This window comes from Chrysemys picta, chromosome 1 (genome assembly GCF_011386835.1).
Source record: "Chrysemys picta bellii isolate R12L10 chromosome 1, ASM1138683v2, whole genome shotgun sequence".
NCBI classification, from domain to species: domain Eukaryota; kingdom Metazoa; phylum Chordata; order Testudines; family Emydidae; genus Chrysemys; species Chrysemys picta.
The window spans coordinates 143,672,034-143,689,757 of record NC_088791.1 but is presented as its reverse complement, the minus strand read 5'-3'; the positions used below and the strand labels follow the sequence as shown (position 1 = coordinate 143,689,757).

The 17,724-nt window shown below is 49.2% G+C and overlaps 1 protein-coding gene across 4 annotated transcripts; it reads left to right on the top strand.

Annotated features, from left to right (window-relative positions):
• The first annotated feature begins 6,191 nt into the window (after positions 1-6,191).
• Positions 6,192-16,016, top strand: PTMS (parathymosin). 4 transcript variants are annotated; one of them, XM_065572463.1, is made up of 7 exons: positions 6,192-6,952; positions 7,465-7,625; positions 7,799-8,113; positions 13,110-13,181; positions 14,045-14,123; positions 14,273-14,340; positions 15,023-16,016. In XM_065572463.1, the coding sequence occupies exons 3-7, from the start codon at positions 8,066-8,068 to the stop codon at positions 15,071-15,073; spliced, it is 318 nt and encodes a 105-aa protein (XP_065428535.1). In that variant the 5' UTR covers positions 6,192-6,952; positions 7,465-7,625; positions 7,799-8,065; the 3' UTR covers positions 15,074-16,016. The 4 variants fall into 4 exon arrangements, with proteins under 4 accessions (XP_065428535.1, XP_042711001.1, XP_065428539.1 ...); XM_065572467.1 differs by lacking the exon at positions 7,465-7,625 and having other exon boundaries at positions 6,500-6,952; XM_042855067.2 differs by lacking the exons at positions 7,465-7,625; positions 7,799-8,113 and having other exon boundaries at positions 6,498-6,952.
• Positions 16,017-17,724: the final 1,708 nt, after the last annotated feature.

The window sequence follows — 17,724 nt, the reverse complement described above, 5'->3', positions numbered from 1 at the left end:
CAGGCTGGAGCCCCAGGCCCTTTAAATCGCCACCAGAGCCCCACTGCTGGAGCCCTGGGGTAGGGCTGTGGGGTGCTGGGGGCTATCTAAAAAGTCCGGGGCTCCCGTTGCTTCTACCGCCCCAGCCCTTTAAATAGCCGCTGGAGCCCCGCCGCTTCCCCAGGGCTCCCGCGGCTATTGAAAGAGCTGGGGCGGTGGAAGCAAGGGAGCCCCGGGCCCTTTAAATAGCCTCCGAGCCCCGGGCTGCTGCTGCTACCCCGGTGGGGGAGGGAGGAGGAGGAGGAGGGGGCACTTACTGTACAAGGTGGGCTGTACCCGCACCCTCTGCCCGCACCAGCCCTGCATCCCCTGCCCTGCCCGCAGCCAGCCCCTGTCTGCAACCAGCCCCTGTCTCCAGCCAGCCCCGCACCCCCTGCCCACAGCCAGCCCGTCTCCAGCCAGCCCCGCACCCCCTGCCCTTCCCGCAGACAGCCCCTGTCTCTAGCCAGCCCTGCACCCCCTGCCCGCAGCCAGCCCCTGCCGCAACCCCTGCCCTGCCCGCACCAGCCCCGCACCCCCTGCCCTGCCGCTGTCCACAGCCAGCCCCTGCCGCACCCCCAGCCCTATCTCCAGCCAACCCCTGCCACACACCCCTGCGGCCCTGCCCAAAGCCAGCCAGCCCCCCTTCCCACACCAGCCCTGCACCCCCTGCCCTGCCTGTAGCCAGCCCCGCACCCCCTGCCCTGTCTCCGGCCAACCCCTGCCGCAACCCCCTGCCTGAAGCCAGCCAGTCCCGCACTCCTCTGTCGCCAACCCCTGCCGGACCCCCCTGCGGCCCTGCCTGAAGCCAACCAGCCCACCCCACACACCCCTGTCTTCAGCCAGACCCGCACCCCTGGCCCTGCCTGCAGCCAGACCCTACCTCCAGTCAGCCCCTGCCCTGCCTCCAGCACCCCCATGTCCAGTGGTGCCCTGTAGTTCCCAGGGCAGTAACCCTGCACACCTGCTTCAATGAGGGGGGCAGGGAGCAGCTGGGACCCACACATGTGCACACCCTCGGGTGACCAGACAGCAAGTGTGAAAAATCGGGACAGGGGGTGGGGGTAATAGGATCCTATATAAGAAAAAGACCCCAAAATCGGGACTGTCCTTATAAAATTGGGACCTCTGGTCACCCTAGCACACCCCCAGGGAGTGGTGGGGACCCACACATGTGAAACGGAGCTCATTTCTAGTTCAGGCCCATCTTTTTAAAAAAGAACTTTAGGCAGAATTAACATACATCTATATTTTCCCAGACATGTCAGGCTTTTTGGTTCTTAAATTGCCATCCGGGAGGAAATACGGACGTATGGAAACCCTATTGGTACAAAAAATACATACTGTGGCACATCCCTTAAATCAGAACTTTTTATAGGGAACCGGTTGCTAAGTAATGAAAGGTTTTTTTTACATGTTTTGTTTTTTTTTCAGTCATCCCTGCCGGGGCTCCGCCAAAAATGTTCGAAATAGGCCCCGCACTTCCTAAAGCCAGCCCTGTAAACCACTACAACTCCCAAATCTTGTTTAGAGTCACAGCTTCCCAGGATAGAGTCCTGCGTTGTGTAAGTATGGCCTATATTTGTTCCTAAAGGTATACATTTACATTTAGCCAAGTTAAAACACATGTTGTTTGCTTGCACCCAGCTTACAAAGTGATCAAGATCACTGTTTGAGTGACCTGTCCTCTTCATTATTTATCACTTCTCTCAATTTCTGTGTCATTTGCAAACTTTATTAGTGATGATTTTATCTTTGCTTCTAGGTTATTCATAAAAATATTAAATAGTGGAGAGCCAAGAACTGATTCTTGTGGGACCCCACTAGAAACACATACACTTGATGATTATTCCCCATTTACAATTACTTTTTGAGACTGATCAGCTAGCCAATTTTTAATCCAGTTAATATCATTCTAAATTTTTAATTAAAATGTCATGCGGTACCAAGTCAAATGCCTTACAAAAGTTTAAGTATATTACATCAACACTGCTACTTTTATCTACCAAACTTGTAATCTCATCAAAAAATATATCAACTTAGTTTGACAAGGTCTATTTTCCATAATCCCATATTGATTGGCATTAATTATATAACCCTCTTTTAATTCTTTATTAATTGAGTCCCATATCAGCTGCTCCATTATCTTGTCTGGCATCAATGTCAGACTAACATGGTTATAATTAGGGCTCTGTGTCCGTCACAGAGGTTGCGGAAGTCACGGATTCCATGACTTTTCATGATCTCCGTGACTTCTCCAGTGGCCAGTGTGGCTGACCCCAGGGCTGCCCAAGCAGCTGGCTCAGCCCTGGGCAGCAGTCCCCAGCTGGTCGGCCAGAGCTCTGGCAGCCCTAGGCAGTGGTCACTGACCGGAGTGGCCCCGGGCAGCAGTCCCTGGCCAGCCGGGGTCAGGGCCGGCTCCAGGGTTTTGGCCGCCCCAAGCAGCCAAAAAAAAAAAAAAAAAAAAAAGCTGCGATTGCGATCTGCGGCGGCGATTCGGCGGAAGGTCCTTTGCTCCCAGTGGGAGTGAGGGACCGTCCTCCGAATTGCTGCCGAATACCTGGACTTGCTGCCCCTCTCCGGAGCAGCCGCCCCAAGCACCTTCTTGCCAGGCTGGTGCCTGGAGCCGGCCCTGGCCGGAGTGGCCCCAGGCAGCAATCCCCAGCTGGCTGGCCAGAGGAGCCCCTGCTCCAGCGGCCCCAGGCAGTGGTCCCCAATCGGCCAGCTGGAGCAGCCACGGTCCACTGTCCCAGGCAGCTGGTGCCACTGGCCCCAAGCGCCGCTCCCCCAGCAGTGCCCCGAGTCCCCCTCCAACCCCCAATTTAATCACAGGTATTTTTAATATACGTCATGGACAGGTCACTGGCTGTGAATTTTTGTTCATTGCCCGTGACCTGTCCATGACTTTTACTAAAAATACCCATGACTAAATCATAGTCTTAGTTATAATTACCCAGGTCACTCTCTTTACCCTTTTTAAAAATTGGCATATTAGCTTTCTTCCATTCTTCAGCAACTTTCCCAGTGTTCCAAGACTTACTGAAAATCAACATTAATGGTTCAGTGAGCTCCTCTGCCAGCTCTCTTAAAACTCTTGAATGAAATTTGCTCTGGAACTGCTGATTTTAAAATGCCAGATTTTAGTAGCTGCTCTTTAACATCCTCTTGAGATACTAGTGGAATAGCAAAAGTGTTATATCATATGACTACATCATCAGTTTTTTCCCTAAATGCAGAACAGAAATATTTGTTGAACACACCTGCCTTTTCTCCATTACATTAGGTGCTGACTCCATGGGTGCTCCAGGACTGGAGCACATATGGAAAAAAATTACTGTGTGCTTAGCATCCATGAGTAGTCGAGCACCCCTCCCTCCCCTTCCCCCAACTCCCGCCCACCACGGTGTGCAGGAGGTGCTGGGAGGGAGGGGATGGGGTGTGCTCAGGGGAGGGGTCAGAAAGAGGCAGGGTAGAGGTGGGAAGAGGTGGGACGGGGGTGGAGGTTTGGGAGAAAGGGTGGAGTTGGGGTGGAGCCTGGGGCTGAGCAAGGGTTGAGCACTTCTGGGGAAAATTAGAAGGCGGCGCCTGTGTCCATTACTATTGATAATTCTACCATTTCCATCTAGTAATGGATCAGTACCTTTGTTGAGATTCTTCTTGTTCTTAAGATACTTAAAACACTCTATTTTATTCTGAACTCACTGGCCATAGATTTCTCCATTTGTCCCTTTGCTTCCTTTGTCAATTTTCTACAGTTCCTAGCATCTGATTTATATTCATTACCTTCCCCTTTCTTCTAATTGTTATATATTATTTTTTATAGCTGCCTTCACTTCTTTAAACCAGGTGAGTTTCTTAACCAATACAGCCTTCTTGATCATGGGAGTGTGGCTTTTGGGGCATTTAGTAAATTATATAAGTTATATTCTTCAAGAATTCCCAATTATGATTCACATTTTTTCTGATTAAATACTTTCTCCCAACTGATCTGGCTCATAATTGTTTTCAACTTTGTGAAATTTACCTTTCTAAAGCACCAAGTATCTCTATCACTGGTCTGGACTTCAATCTGTTTGCACATTATCAAGTCATGATCACTTATACCCAAGTTACCATTAATTTTTAGTGCTGTGATTAGTTGGTGAGGTCTAATTTAGAATTCCCCCATGTTGGGTGCAACACTTCCTGAAACAGGAAATTAGGCATAAATTTTTAACAGTGAGGTTAATTAACCATTTGAACATTCTCTGTTTCTGACCATTTAAAAAAAATTTTTTTTGGATGTTTCTCCACAAAGAACTGGTCTAGGGATTACTTTGGGGAAGTTCTATGGTTTGTGTTATACAGGTGCTCAGACTAGATGATTACAGTGGTTTCTTCTGGCCTTGGAATCTAAGAATGTGTGTGCACGTGCATGGTATGCACGTTTGTGAGTGTACATGAATTTGTATATGTGTGTGTATGCATGTGTTTGGGGTATGTGTGTATATGTTTCTGCATGTTTGGCAATGTGCACAAGCATCCTCCGTCCGGGGAAAAAAGAGTGCAGTGTTTGTAGACCATTCATCTTGCTTGATGAGAAGTGCCAATTGTGGCAATAGGGATATGTATTTTCATTAGGAACAAGATTCAGAAACCTCTCACGCAGGGGCCACAAAACTATCATCTGGAAACAACTTCCACTGAAGAGGGTTAGAATCAGAGCCCTAGCAGCGAAAGTCTCTGTATCTTCTAACCTGATCTCCATCTAGAGCCCTGCATGATACAAAATTTGTATCTGCATCCAATCTGCAAACATGGCCCACGGATACCTGCAGATTTTCAGGGATCTACTGATCTCCCTGAAACAGGCAGTATCCTTGCCTGAGATTAGACTGAAACCAGGGCCCTCAAGATGAAAGGTTCTGTATCTTAGTCCCTGACACCACTACACCTGAGCTGGGACCAGAACAGAACTGACATCCTACAGGCAAATAGTTCTGGGGAATCTGACGTTTCTACATCTGGTCTAGGGGTTAAAAAGAGCCAGCAAGTGTAACACTCTGGGAGACAGCAGGTGTCAATGCTGCACACCTTATCCAGAGACTCTTGCTGACATTGTATTCTGTTTCATGCCTGCTGTTAGCTTTGAGCTCAAGCTGTTATTTTGATTCAGCCATTGAATGAACCAGAAATATTATGATTGACCTGAATCTCGCTGCTAGAATCACAGATTCAATCTATGGTAGCAAAGAAATACTGGACTCCCTCCTGGCCTCACTGGGAGCATGAAATTGGCCTCACCCCCTGAAAAAGGCATCATTATGGAGATTGCGAACTCCTTGTGCCAGCAACTATCTCGCTTTATGTCTGTATAGTGCCTGGACAATGGGGCCTCTGGGTGCAATATAAGCAATGGTAAAACTAATTGAAATAGGAGGGTGTATTTTTTGCACCCCATACAAGAAGGGAGAGCTGGGAGTGAGACACTGTTTATCAAGCCAGGGAGAGGAGGGAGCTGCATTTCCTCCCTTCTACTTTAACACTGGTATGGCAGTAAAAAATAACACAAATTCTCTCTTTCCATGGCATCTTTCACCCAAAGATACCCATGACCCAGGTGACTTACAAACATTGCCTTTGACCTCACAACCTGCCTACAACGTGGGCTGGGATCATCTACAGAGAGGAACACTGACGCTGAGACTGGAAGGACCCAAGGTCACAGACTGAAACCAGCCACCCTGGCTTTATCCCATTAGCGCCCATTTCCCCCCTGCAGGTAGGAGAGACCCTAGAAGTCCTGTTCTACAGACCCCCTGTTGTAGCCTGTTGGCGCTCACTCCCTCTCCACAACCAGGGAAAGAACCCAGGCGTCCGGAGCCCCTCCGCCCTTCCTCCCCCCGAGGCAGGAAACTCAACCCCCTCCCTGGTTGTCACAGTAACTGCCCTCCCCGTCCGGAGCCGATGGTCTCTTTCCCATTCTCTTCTTCTTTATGCCTTTTCCCTATTGCGTAGACTTGTTTCCAGCAGCCAATGAGAAGCCTGTTACCAGGCAAAGAGCTCATTTGAATTATCCAATCAGATGCTCGCCTATTGGTCCATCCTAATATGGGGTTTTGGAAGCCGCTTCTCCCCACCCCCAGCGATCCCACGCCCCACCCCCTGAGCGCGGGAAAAACACCCATCGCCCTGCCTGGTTCCCGCGCAGGAGGGCCCTGTCCCTGGCCCGGCTCCTCCCTGACGGGACACGGGCGGCGGGGTTGGAAAGCCTAGGAATGGCGCCAGGCGGGGGCGGGGCGTGCTGGGAGCGCGGGCTGCTGGAGTGGAAAATTCCAGGCAGGATGAACCGCGGGCGACTTAAGCGTACCGCCCCTTGTGCCCTCCCCGCCCCACACAGCCCTGCCAGGCACGTTGTACCCACCTCCCCCCCACATCCCGGCAGCGCCTCCTGCTGGCCCGTCGGGAGCAGCTGGAAAACACCCCCCGCCCCCCGATCTCCAGTGACTCTTGCTGGGACCGGAGGAGCTGGGAGTTGTCCCCACAATCAGGGGCCCTGCCTTGTTCCCTACAGCGCCTCCTATTGGGAATGGCCAGGAGCAGAAGCGGAGGGGCTCCCTCGATAGCCCGACCCAAGCCCTACAGGGTGGAGCGCCTTGTATGCGGGGTTATACGAAGCAAGGGTCGGGGAGGGTTGGTGATTTTGGACATCGATTAACGAATGTGTTTCAGTTCTTTCCTGGACCGCATTAGGCTTCTTTGGTGTATGTCGGGCTGGGGCGAAGAGGGATTTCTGGGCCCAGGAGCCAGCCTGAAAAGGCACCAGCTGAAGAGACATGTAGAACGAGACAAAAGGAGGGAAACATTGAGCGAGAGTGAGACCGAATTCAGCCTCTTCCTATATGCCAAGCACCATCTTCCTCCCCAGCCGTCCTCTAGCCCGCAGCTGGGTCAGGTACAGCATGAGCGCAGCAGGGAGCCCAGACAAGCGGGATCATTGTGCGACCAATAGCTGAAGCCGCAGCAGCTAGAGTGATTGGGTCGGGCGATAGAACGAAGTGTTCCCATCTGCCCTACGAAGAAGGGGGTAGGTGGGGCGAGGCGGTAGGACCAGGAACAGAGAGCGGCACATTGGACAAAATGGTTACTAATAGCATTTTTCATGTCTAGGATTTTCAGAAGGCGACGTAAGGAAACACCACATCACCAACACCCCCCCATTGCTTTCTCCCATCCCTAGTCCTAGGTGTGGGACACAGGTCTAATGGGATAGAGTTGGGGGACAGGACTTCTGGGCTCTCTTCTAGCTTTGGGAGGGTGTGGGCCCAATGGGTTAGAGAGCCCTAGAGACAGGGAGTCAGGACTTCTGGCTCTATTTGACTTGTGTGACTTTCCCTCTCTCAGCCTCAGCTTCTCCTCTGTGCAAGATGGTGAAGATTAATGTCTTAGTAGTTATTTGTATTGCAGTGGCACCTAGAGGCCCCAAACCAAGATCGGAGCCCTGTTTGCACTAGGTACTCTACAAATACACAGTGAGACAGTGTCCCTGACCTGAGCTCACAATCTGATAGTCAGGACAAGGGGTGAGGAAACCGAGGCACAGAGATTTGCCAGAGGTCACACATCAGGTGGGTGTTGAAGCCTGGAACTGAACCAGGGATCCTAGCACCCCGTCCGCTCACCATGCTGCTTCCCCTAATTGTTAATGATCGTTTGGCAAATGTGAGTGCACATTGTTCCAAGGTTCTTTCCACTAACCTGGCTTTCTCTGCATCGTGCCTCCCTCTTTTCTCCCTCCCAGTCCCTCTCCCCTCCCTTCCCCAGGTCCCTCCTTCCGTCGTCACCGAGTGGTGTATAAATCCCCTTCTCTGGCATATTCCCCCAGCACGGCGGGACTGGAGACCCTGGCAATTCGGTCCCCGGGGCACAAGCTGCAGCCACTGGTCTTTGGGTTGCTGGGACTTTGAACTCCTCGGCCCCGCCGCCCAATCCCCGCTAGCTCGTTTCCATAGGGGGCTCCCGGGCATTTCTTGGTGGGTGATTCCTCTGCTCCCGCTGCTGCACCAGGATGTCGGAGAAACGCGCGGAGGAGGCGCCAGCAGAACTGGGTGCCAAGGTGAGCCCCCAGCCTGACCCTCTGCCAGCTTGCTCGCCCCCCCCCCTCCCCCTCCGTCTGTCAGTTCGGGAATGGCTGTAAAGTGCTCGGAGACCTTCGCACAATAGCGGCGGCGCGGGGACAGCAGGGGCAGTGTTGTCTGCTCTCTGCCCCCACCCTACCCCTTTCTCTTGCCTTCTCTCAGGGGCTCTTTCCTCGCCCCTGGCTTTTCTCCTGTCTGCGCTGAATTAACATTTGCGTGGAGCGATGGGCCCCTGAGTGCTCAGTGCAATGCGCACGTGAGAGGCAGAAGTATTTGTGCGATCACAACGCTCGCTCTCTTTCCCCTTCTTGGCTCGATTTGTCTCTCCCTCGCCTTGCCTGCACTCCGATCTCCCTTTACTTCGCTGCTCACGTTCCTGGCCATTAACCCTGCACCAAGCGCGGTCTGGTCCCTGATTGTTTTCTTTAAAAACCTTTTGATAGTTCTGCTGCCACTGGATCCGCGCGTTTGGCAACGGTGCCGATCTGTGGCTGTGCCAGTTTGGCTGGTCGGGGTCCCCGGCTCGTAGCTGCGGAAGGGGGGAAAGATCCGATGTATCCAACCAGCAAGGGTGGGTGGTGTTTAGGGGCTTTGTTAGATTAACAAAGGTAAAGTAATAAAAGTAATAAAACAGGAGAAGGCGGGAGTGGGAGCACATTAGTGCCTGTGCGTGCGATTGCTGGGTGGGTGCGAGTTATGCTAGTGCATAGATTGGGTATCTCTGAATATTTATTTTTCGTCTCTTTGAGTGCTGTGGTACTGAGCATTGTGTGCTGTGAATAATGTTTGCCTGCGTTGTGTTTCTGTGCTGTGAGCATTGGATATGCTGTGAGTGCTGTGGAAACGGGCTCTTTGTACTGGGGCTGCTGTGGGTTGGACTGTTGTGAGCGTTGGTTGTGTTGAGGATTTGAATTTTTGCATTATGTGGGGCACAGAGGTCGGGAGGGGGGAAGCAATTCATCCAAAAATGTGGGTGTGTATGTCCCCCCCCACCATATACAGTGCTATAGTGGATCTCTTTTTAAAGGCTGCAGGGGCTGAAGCTGCTGCTTTAGAAATGTTTTTGCTCTTTTGGCTAGCTAAAAGTTAGAAGAGTTAGGTAAGAAAATGACTGAGAGAAAGAGAGGGAAAGAAGGAGGCTGGGAGAAGAATGAGGAAGAGAGTGTAGGGAACAGATGGCATCACTATGACTTTATTAGTCCTTGGGCAAATATAAACTCTCATTACCAGTTTGGACAAAGACAAGTCCCAAATGGTAAAAGAATAAAATGCCCCAGAACCAGCCTTTCCACTGCTGTGTTGTAGGGACTGGGGAGCACATTCAGCTGCCCGTGCTCATAGCAAACCTAGACAGAAAGTCATCTGCTAAAACGGGGTTTGTGGGGGTAAATGGGAAAGACCCTAAATAACATGTGCCTTATGGCACTAGGGCTTGCCCAATGTTTTTTTAGTAGCTGAGCAAGTACAATACTGCGTTCTTAGGACTGCCTCCCAAATTCCCAGGGACAGCCTGGGGCATCGAGGTAAAGGTTAATAGTACAGGGGACCCAGTCTTCTCTCCTGTGGCTTCTTTTCATTATATAGAATAAGAACGTGGAAATTTTATTTAAAAGGTAGAAATCAGAGCTGGGAAAACCCACATCACCTCTTGCACCAGGTAGGTGGAGAAGGATTTCCCCCCTCACTCTATTCCCAGGGTGCCTAGGGTCCAATTCAGCAAGGTATTTAGGCATGTGAGTAGTTCCACTCAGGGTTGTAGTTCCTAGTGTCCTGAGTGATGGGGTTCCAGGCCACTCCTTTGAGGAGATGGCTCCCCAGGTTCCTAGATCGCTAACTGTTGAAGGATGGTCACTGAACTCCTTTTCCATGGCTCAGTTTCAGTTCTTTTCCAATAGTTCTCCCCCTATCCTAAACAATCCCCCTCCGGGGTTCACACCCTTCAGACACTAGCAGAGGATTGTCAGTCTCCCATTAGTCATTGCTGGAAGACAGGTCTTTAAATCTCAACCCCTTCTGACTAGAGCTTAGAAACCACTGCACAGTGCTGAGGGGTCTGTGAGTCTGGGGAATTGTTTTACCAACTGAAGGGCCTAGAATCCCATTGCTCAAGACACTGGGAACGAGGAGCCCAGCATATGGTTTGGAGGGAGTGATCCAGCTCTTGGTTCAGGGAGGATGGCTGAAGCTCTCCTGCCAACATAGCGCTATCTACATTAGGGTGACCAGACAGTAAGTGTGAAAAATCGGGACAGAGGTGGGGGGTAATAGGTGCTAATATAAGAAAAAGCCCCCCAAAATCGTGACTGTCCCTATAAAATCTGGACATCTGGTCACCCTAATCTACACTGGTGCTTATGTTGGTGTAATTTATGTCGCTCAGGGGGGTGGTTTATTCAAGATATAGTATAGACATAGCCTGAGAGAGCTTTTCCTGTCTCTGATCATGGGGAGGAGGGACACTCTCCACCCCCCACCCCTCCAATCCTATATTAAGTAGGATTAATATAGTCCCAACCTCTTCTGTGAGAAGGGGACTTCTGCAAATTTGTAACTGGAGTGAGGTTTTATTCCTAAAGTTGGAGTAGGGAGGGGGGTAGTTATTCTGACAATGACATACACTGGGATGACATAGGAATTGTCAAGTATCAGAGGGATAGCCATGTTAGTCTGTATCCACAAAAACAACAAGGAGTCCGGTGGCACCTTAAAGACTAACAGATTTATTTGGGCATAAGCTTTTGTGGGTAAAAACCCACTTATTCAGATGCATGGAGTGAAAATTACAGATACAGGCATAAATATATACTGGCACATGAAGAGAAGGGAGTTATCTTATAAGTGGAGAACCAATGTTGAAGGCCAATTTAGTCAGGGTGGATGTGGTCCACTCCCAATAATTGATGAGGAGGTGTCAATACCAAGAGAGGGTAAATTGCTTTTGCAGTGAGCCAGCCACTCGTAGTCCCCATTCAAGCCCAAATTAAGTTTGCAAATGAATTGTAGCTCTGCAGTTTCTCTATGAAGTCTGTTTCTGAAATTTTTGTTGTTGAAGAATTGCTTCTTTTAAATCTGTTATTGAGTGTCCAGGGAGATTGAAGTGTTCTCTTACTGGCTTTTGTATGTTACCATTCCTGATGTCTGATTTGTGTCCATTTATCCTTTTATGTAGAGACTATCCGGTTTGGCCAATGTACAGGGCAGAGGGGCATTGCTGGCACATGATGGCATATTTCACATTAGTAGATGTGCAGGTGAATGAACCTCTGATGGTGTGGCTGGTGTGGTTGGGTCCTATGATGGTTTCACTAAAGTAGATATGGGGACAGAGAAGGCAACAGGGTTTGTTACGGGGATTGGTTCCTGGGTTAGTGTTTCTGTGGTGTGGTGTGTAGTTGCTGGTGAGTATTTGCTTCAGGTTGGGGGGCTGTTGTCTGTAAGTGAGGATTGGCCTGCCTCCCAAGCCTGGTGAGAGTGGGGGATCGTTTTCTAGGATAGGTTGTAGATCGTTGATGATGCGCTGGAGAGATTTTAGCTGGGGGCTGTACGTGATGGCCAGTGGTGTTCTGTTATTTTCCTTGTTGGGCCTGTCCTGTAGTAGGTGACTTCTGGGTACCTGTCTCACTCTGTCAGTCTGTTTCCTCACTTCCCCAGGTGGGTATTGTAGTTTTACGAATGCTTGATAGAGATCTTGTGGGTGTTTGTCTCTGTCTGAGGGATTGGAGCAAATGAGGTTGTATTTTAGGGCTTGGCTGTAGACAATGGCTCATGTGAGGTGTCCTGGAGGCATGTAGGTAAGTATAGCGGTCAGTAGGTTTCCAGTATAGGGTGGTGTTTATGGGACCATCACTTATTTGCACTGTAGTGTCCAGGAAGTGGATTTCTTGTGTGGACTGGTCCAGGCTGAGGTTGCTGGTGGGGTGGAAATTGTTGAAATCCAGGTGGAATTCTTCAAGGGCCTCCTTCCCGTGGGTCCATATGATGAAGATGTCATCAATGTAGCATAAGTAGAGGAGGGGCGCTAGGGGATGAGAGATGAGGAAGCGTTGTTCTAAGTCAGCCATAAAAATGTTGGCATGCTGTGGGGCCATGCAGGTACCCATAGCAGTGCCACTGACTTGAAGGTATAAATTGTCCGAAAATCTGAAATGATTGTGGGTGAGGACAAAGTCACAAAGCTCAGCCACCAGGTGCGCCATGGCCTCATCAGCGATACTGTTCCTGACAGCTTGTAGTCCATCCTCATGTGGCATATTGGTGTAAAGAGCCTTTACATCCATGGTGGCCAGGATGGTGTTTTCAGGAAGATCACTAATGCATTGTAGTTTCCTCGGGAAGTTGGTGGTGTCTCGAAGATAGCTGGGAGTGCTGGTTGCGTAGGGTCTGAGGAGAGAGTCCGAATAGCCAGATAATCCTGCTGTAAGAATTGTCATACTGGATCTGACCCAGGGTTCATCTAATCCCATATCCTGTCTCTGATGGTGGCCTGCACCAGCTGCCTCAGAGGAAGTTTTAGGAAACCGCCTAGTGGACAATTATTCAATAAACTGCACACAGGAGCAGTTTCTTTCTAACCCACCTGAGTTAGTGGTTGGTTTATGCCTCAAGCACAAGGGCTTATATCCCTTACTTAAAAATTGTTTCTCCTGTCTGTTGTAACTCTGGATTTTTTCATTTTCCACGTAAATATGTAATCACATTTTGAAATTTGCTAAGCTCTTGGCCTCAATGATATCACGTGGCAATGAGTTCTACATGCCAGATGTGTGTTATGTGAAAAATGTTTCCATTTATAATGTTTAACTTTACTACCTTTCCATTGAATTGAATGTCCCTTTGTGTAATTACCTTTTCTATCCCACTCATCGTTTTATCATGTCCTCTTTTATCCCTCTTCACTTCAAATTTAAACAACCCCAGTTTTGTCATTCTCTCTGATGCTAAATCTCAGAATTATTTTTCTCATCCCATATCTAGGAATTGAAAGAAAAGAAGGAAAAACTGGAGGAGAAGACTGTCTGCAAAGAAAAAAAGAAGGAGATAATAGAGGTGAGGCCAAATATATTCACCCCTCAGGACATATGTTTGGAGGGGATTGGGAGGAGTTTTGGCAGTGAGAGAAGCAATTGGCCTGAGGAATGCAAGTTGGGACAGGGGAAGGGAATCTGGGAGGTGAGATGGATAAGGAGTGCAGCTCAGCGGAGCCCATCCGAGAGGCAGGTGGCAGAATGTGAGTTAGGGGAGGGAATTGTGAAGGTGAGAGGGATGGGGAACGCAAGTCAGAGGGGACTGGGCCAGCTGGGAGGCAGACTGCATGGGGAGTATGGGCCAAGGAGCAATGAGAAGGTAGCTTGCAATGAAAATTGCAGACCAGAGGAGGTGGGATTGGGACACATGGTCCATGGTGAGAGGTGATGGATCGTGGAGGCGGGTGGCATAGGGTAAAGTGATAGGCATGGGCTGGGTGGGAATACTGAGGAGATGGGTAGCATGGGGTAGGTGGGGGGATTGAAGAGGTGGATGTCTGGGGATGGGCCCAGTCCTGTGAGGAAGGGGTGGGATTGTGGTGGCAGATGATGTGGGGGAGGCACACACTAGGGAGGTTTGGGGAGGGCTTCAGGCACTAGGGGAGGCAGGCATCACGAAGAGCACAGCCTAGAATGTGATATAGGGAGCAGAGTCCCAAGGAGAATCTGGGAGGGTTTCTGGTAGAAGAGGAGGCAGGTAGCAAGGGGCTGCAGGCTGAGGGAGTGGATGGAGGGTGGGTTGTGTGGGGAGATAAGGTTGGGAGGGTAGGTGGCTTTGGCAGCACAGGCTGGCTGGGATGGGGATCGTTTCGGGCAGCAGGAGTGATGGGTGGCATGGAAAGAGTAGGCCAAAGCTGATTTCTTCTGTGGCTTTGTTTTACTCAGGATGAGGAAAATGGTGCGGAGGAGGAGGAGGAGAATCCTGAGGACGTGGATGAAGAAGAGGCAGGAGAAGAGGATGAAGGTGGGAGCAGCTAATGTGTGGGTGGGTTTGGGGAGCCAGGATTGCATTGCCATGGAGACTGAATCTCCCCTCTGGGCATCCCCAGGGGGGCAGGTTTCCTTGAGGATTGCCTGTATTAACATGTGACTTGCTGTTTTGCTTGTGTCTAGATGGAGATGAGAATGGGCAGGAGCAGGACGGACATGCAGCAAAACGATCTGCAGAGGAAGAAGAGGAGGTGGGTGATGGCACTGGCAGCAGAGGGGGCAAAATGGGGCTGTCTTGCCTGTCCGGGAGTTGGTGAAATCCCCATGGATTTCACCATCACTGAGCAGTCACATCACCACCATGGATCCTGTGTGACTATAGGATACATACATCTCATGTAGTGAAGTATAAGGAATCCCGGTGGATGCTGTGTACAATTGATCCAGATCCTCCACCTTGCTTATTACATGTAGGATGCTTGAGATTGTGTGGTACCCTGGATCTCTCATACATCAGTTATTTCTGTGGCTTATGTAGGAAACTGGATCCAATGTGAAATTGAGATTTTTAATGAGGTCACAAGGATCCAGTTTTGAGGGTGGATTCCAGGGGTCTGACTAAGGCAGTGTGGATCCATGTGGAGTTTATGTGCTGGAAATAATAGTGTCGATACCATGTGGACTGATCTGTCCAGGTTCTTATACTATGCCCATCACTGGCGTATCTGAGTGCCAGTCACCTGTAGAGTCTGTAGAGAAGAGGGGATTCCGGGGGGGGGAATCATGCAGCAATGTGAATCACCGGCAGAGAGTGTGCTTCAATGTGTAGGATAACATATTGGGCTGAATCCTATGAAGCAATTTGGGGGCGGGGGGGGGGGGGTGTCTAACTGTGCTAATCACACACTCTCCCCTCTCCCTAATCCTGTATAGGATGAAGTTGATCCAAAGAGACAGAAGACAGAAAATGGGTCTTCGGCTTGAGTTCTCTCTTCCCATCCTTTTCTGCTCCATCTGTCTCTCCTCCCTCCATTCCAGCCTGTGCTTGCACTGTCATTTAGCCTCTGGCTTCACACAATCTCAGATGAGGAAGGATTAGAAATGCTCTCCGACAGAAGAGGGCATGGGACTAAGTTTCCCTTCCACCCCAAGTTCTAAAGCCTTCCTACGATGCTCTGAAATCTGAGGTTGCCCACTCCCGCAGCCCGTCTCCACTACTGATGACTATTCCTGTATCCCACTCCCAAATAATGCCAATAGTCCTCAAAATGATGACCTGTCCTTCTCCCAACAAGCAACGTGACATATCCCAACTTCCAGACTCATCCCACAACAAGCACCTCTAATCCCTTTTCACTTGCCACCTCTCTCCACTAATTTGATCAAGATTCTCACCTGCCTCTGCTTCTGAGATCTTCCCTCCAACATCCTCCTTGGGATACAGAAGGTTGAGGGCAGGGATCTCATGGTGATATTTCCCTATCCTAAGTCTCCGCTTAACTGCCTTCTATCTGATCCCTCTGAGAGAGAGAGAGAAAGAAAAGGAATGTTACATGCAAATAACTTTTTTTTATTAAAGCATACACAGAGGCTGAAATGTAGGTACACAACAGGTAAACTGGCCCCATGACTTTTTTTCCAGAAGATAAAGGTTGTTTTTATGTATAAATTAATTTGTGTTGCAGTTTCTCATTTTGGGGCTTTTTTTAAAAAAAAAAAAAGAAAAAAAAAGAAAAAAAGAGAGAGAAATAATTAGGGACCAAATTTTGATTAGCATCCCCCTTCCAGATTACCTTGTTGCTGTTTTTTGTAAATTAAAGCCGATCCAGTTATGGCATTTTCTATGGCACAAACCATCACAAGGGTGATAGATATAAATATATATATTGTTTTCAAGTAGCACTGTAAATAAACGCATTTAAAAAGATATTAAAGTGTGCATTTGTCAGGTGGTGCCTACGATTCTCAATTCAAATTTTGAACCAACTAACAGGTTAGTTTATTGAAGAAAAATAGCACCTGGGTTAACTTGAGCAGCAATTACTGCAGGGAAGAGCCATGGCTAGTGTCCCCTGGCATTGACCTGGAGACTCTTGAAAAGCTGTCTGTTGTGCCTACTTCTTCCTCCCTTGTACTGCTTCACCGGCATGCCAGGAATGGCAGAAAATGCAACAGGCCTATTTTACGGGTGACATTCTGAAAGCAGAGATCTCTGCCCCAGAAGCAACAATGCCCAGTATGCCCAGGTTCAGAACAATGCCCAGAATGACCAGGATTCTATGCTGAGGCTGCTGGATTCGGGTTCTGTGGTATTTTATAGCTTTCATACTGACCAAGGCACCCTGTGCAAATCAGTCATCACTGATCCCTACATTTAACCTGGATTGAGCAATCATGCATATAAGGGTGCACAGAAGTCCTGGAAAGAGATTGATCTTTAGTTCCTGCCTCAGACACATGATCTGAGTACAGCGCTGGTTAAAATTGTACATATTTCTAATTTTTGATAATTTTCATTTAGATTTTGAATTACAATGGAAAAAATAGTGGAACATTTCTCGACAAAGCTTCATAAGAACCTTTTCCTGTTTTTGATCAGTTGTTTGTAACCGCTGTCCATGTAGGCCAATAACCCTGCCAAGTGGTAGAGACCAGGAGCCACAGACTCAAGTAGTTACCATTACATCTTTCCTTTTTGTTTTATTTTTAAAATCAAATGGAAATAAATCTGTATACCAACCAAAACACAACAGCCGCAGAGTAATATTAACGCGTCTGAACCTCATTGGCGTTCCGCTCACTCAGCCACTTTTGTTCTCAGAACAGTTCCTTCTGTTCTGCTGTTCCTGCTGTTCAACTGCAGAGATGGATCTGCCACCTGGAGCCTGAGTTTCCTCTTCCTGGTGTTTTCATTGTCATTGACTTAATTTTCTCAGCACAAGAACATGCAGTGGCAGTCTGAGTGTCCTCTAAATACAGCGTGCCAATGGAAACTCCTTGGTTTTGTGTAGATGTCTTCTGTTCCTCCTGTAGGACTGACCCTCAGGAGAGGCTATGACACTACCTCTGAGTGAGTGGTGCAGCTGTTGACAAGGTTTCCAACCCCTTCCTGATTGGAATTAACATTCTCTCCTGCTTGCAATGGGGTGACTCCAGCATTCTTGTCAATTTTCTTATGTTGCAGTTTCTTGCTCTTTTATAATCACTCCAGGGTCAATGGTCTCTGGCTGAAGAAGTCTATTAGCTGCTGGCACTAAGGTTTGTGTCCTGCTGCCCATGGGTCTCTGAACCAGTGTGTAGTGGTCTCTCACTCTCAAATGAGGAGGGAAGCCACTCTGGCTCACTACAGGCGACTGCAAGTCACAGTTTATTGGGGAAACTCAGACCCTCTGGGCGGGGCAGAGCCACAAACAGTGGCCAAACACCACCCTAGCACCTTCTGGCTGGGGACAGTTGTACTTAGCAGTCTATAAGGGAGCTCTGGCTCCCTAGGTGGGGCACAGCACAAACAGTAGAATCATAGAATATCAGAGTTGGAAGGGACCTCAAGAGGTCATCTAGTCCAACCCCCTGCTCAAAGCAGGACCAATTCCCAGCTAAATCATCCCAGCCAGGGCTTTGTCAAGCCGGGCCTT

What these genes read in the sequence shown, in the direction of transcription:
- PTMS (XM_042855067.2), top strand. Translation starts at nt 6,719, where the DNA reads ATGTGTTTCAGTTCTTTCCTGGACCGCATTAGGCTTCTTTGGTGTATG. An exon ending in CTAGCCCGCAGCTGGGTCAG is followed by an intron (nt 6,953 to 13,109) that starts GTACAGCATGAG and finishes TCCCATATCTAG; the next exon opens with GAATTGAAAGAAAAGAAGGA. An exon ending in AAAAGAAGGAGATAATAGAG is followed by an intron (nt 13,182 to 14,044) that starts GTGAGGCCAAAT and finishes TGTTTTACTCAG; the next exon opens with GATGAGGAAAATGGTGCGGA.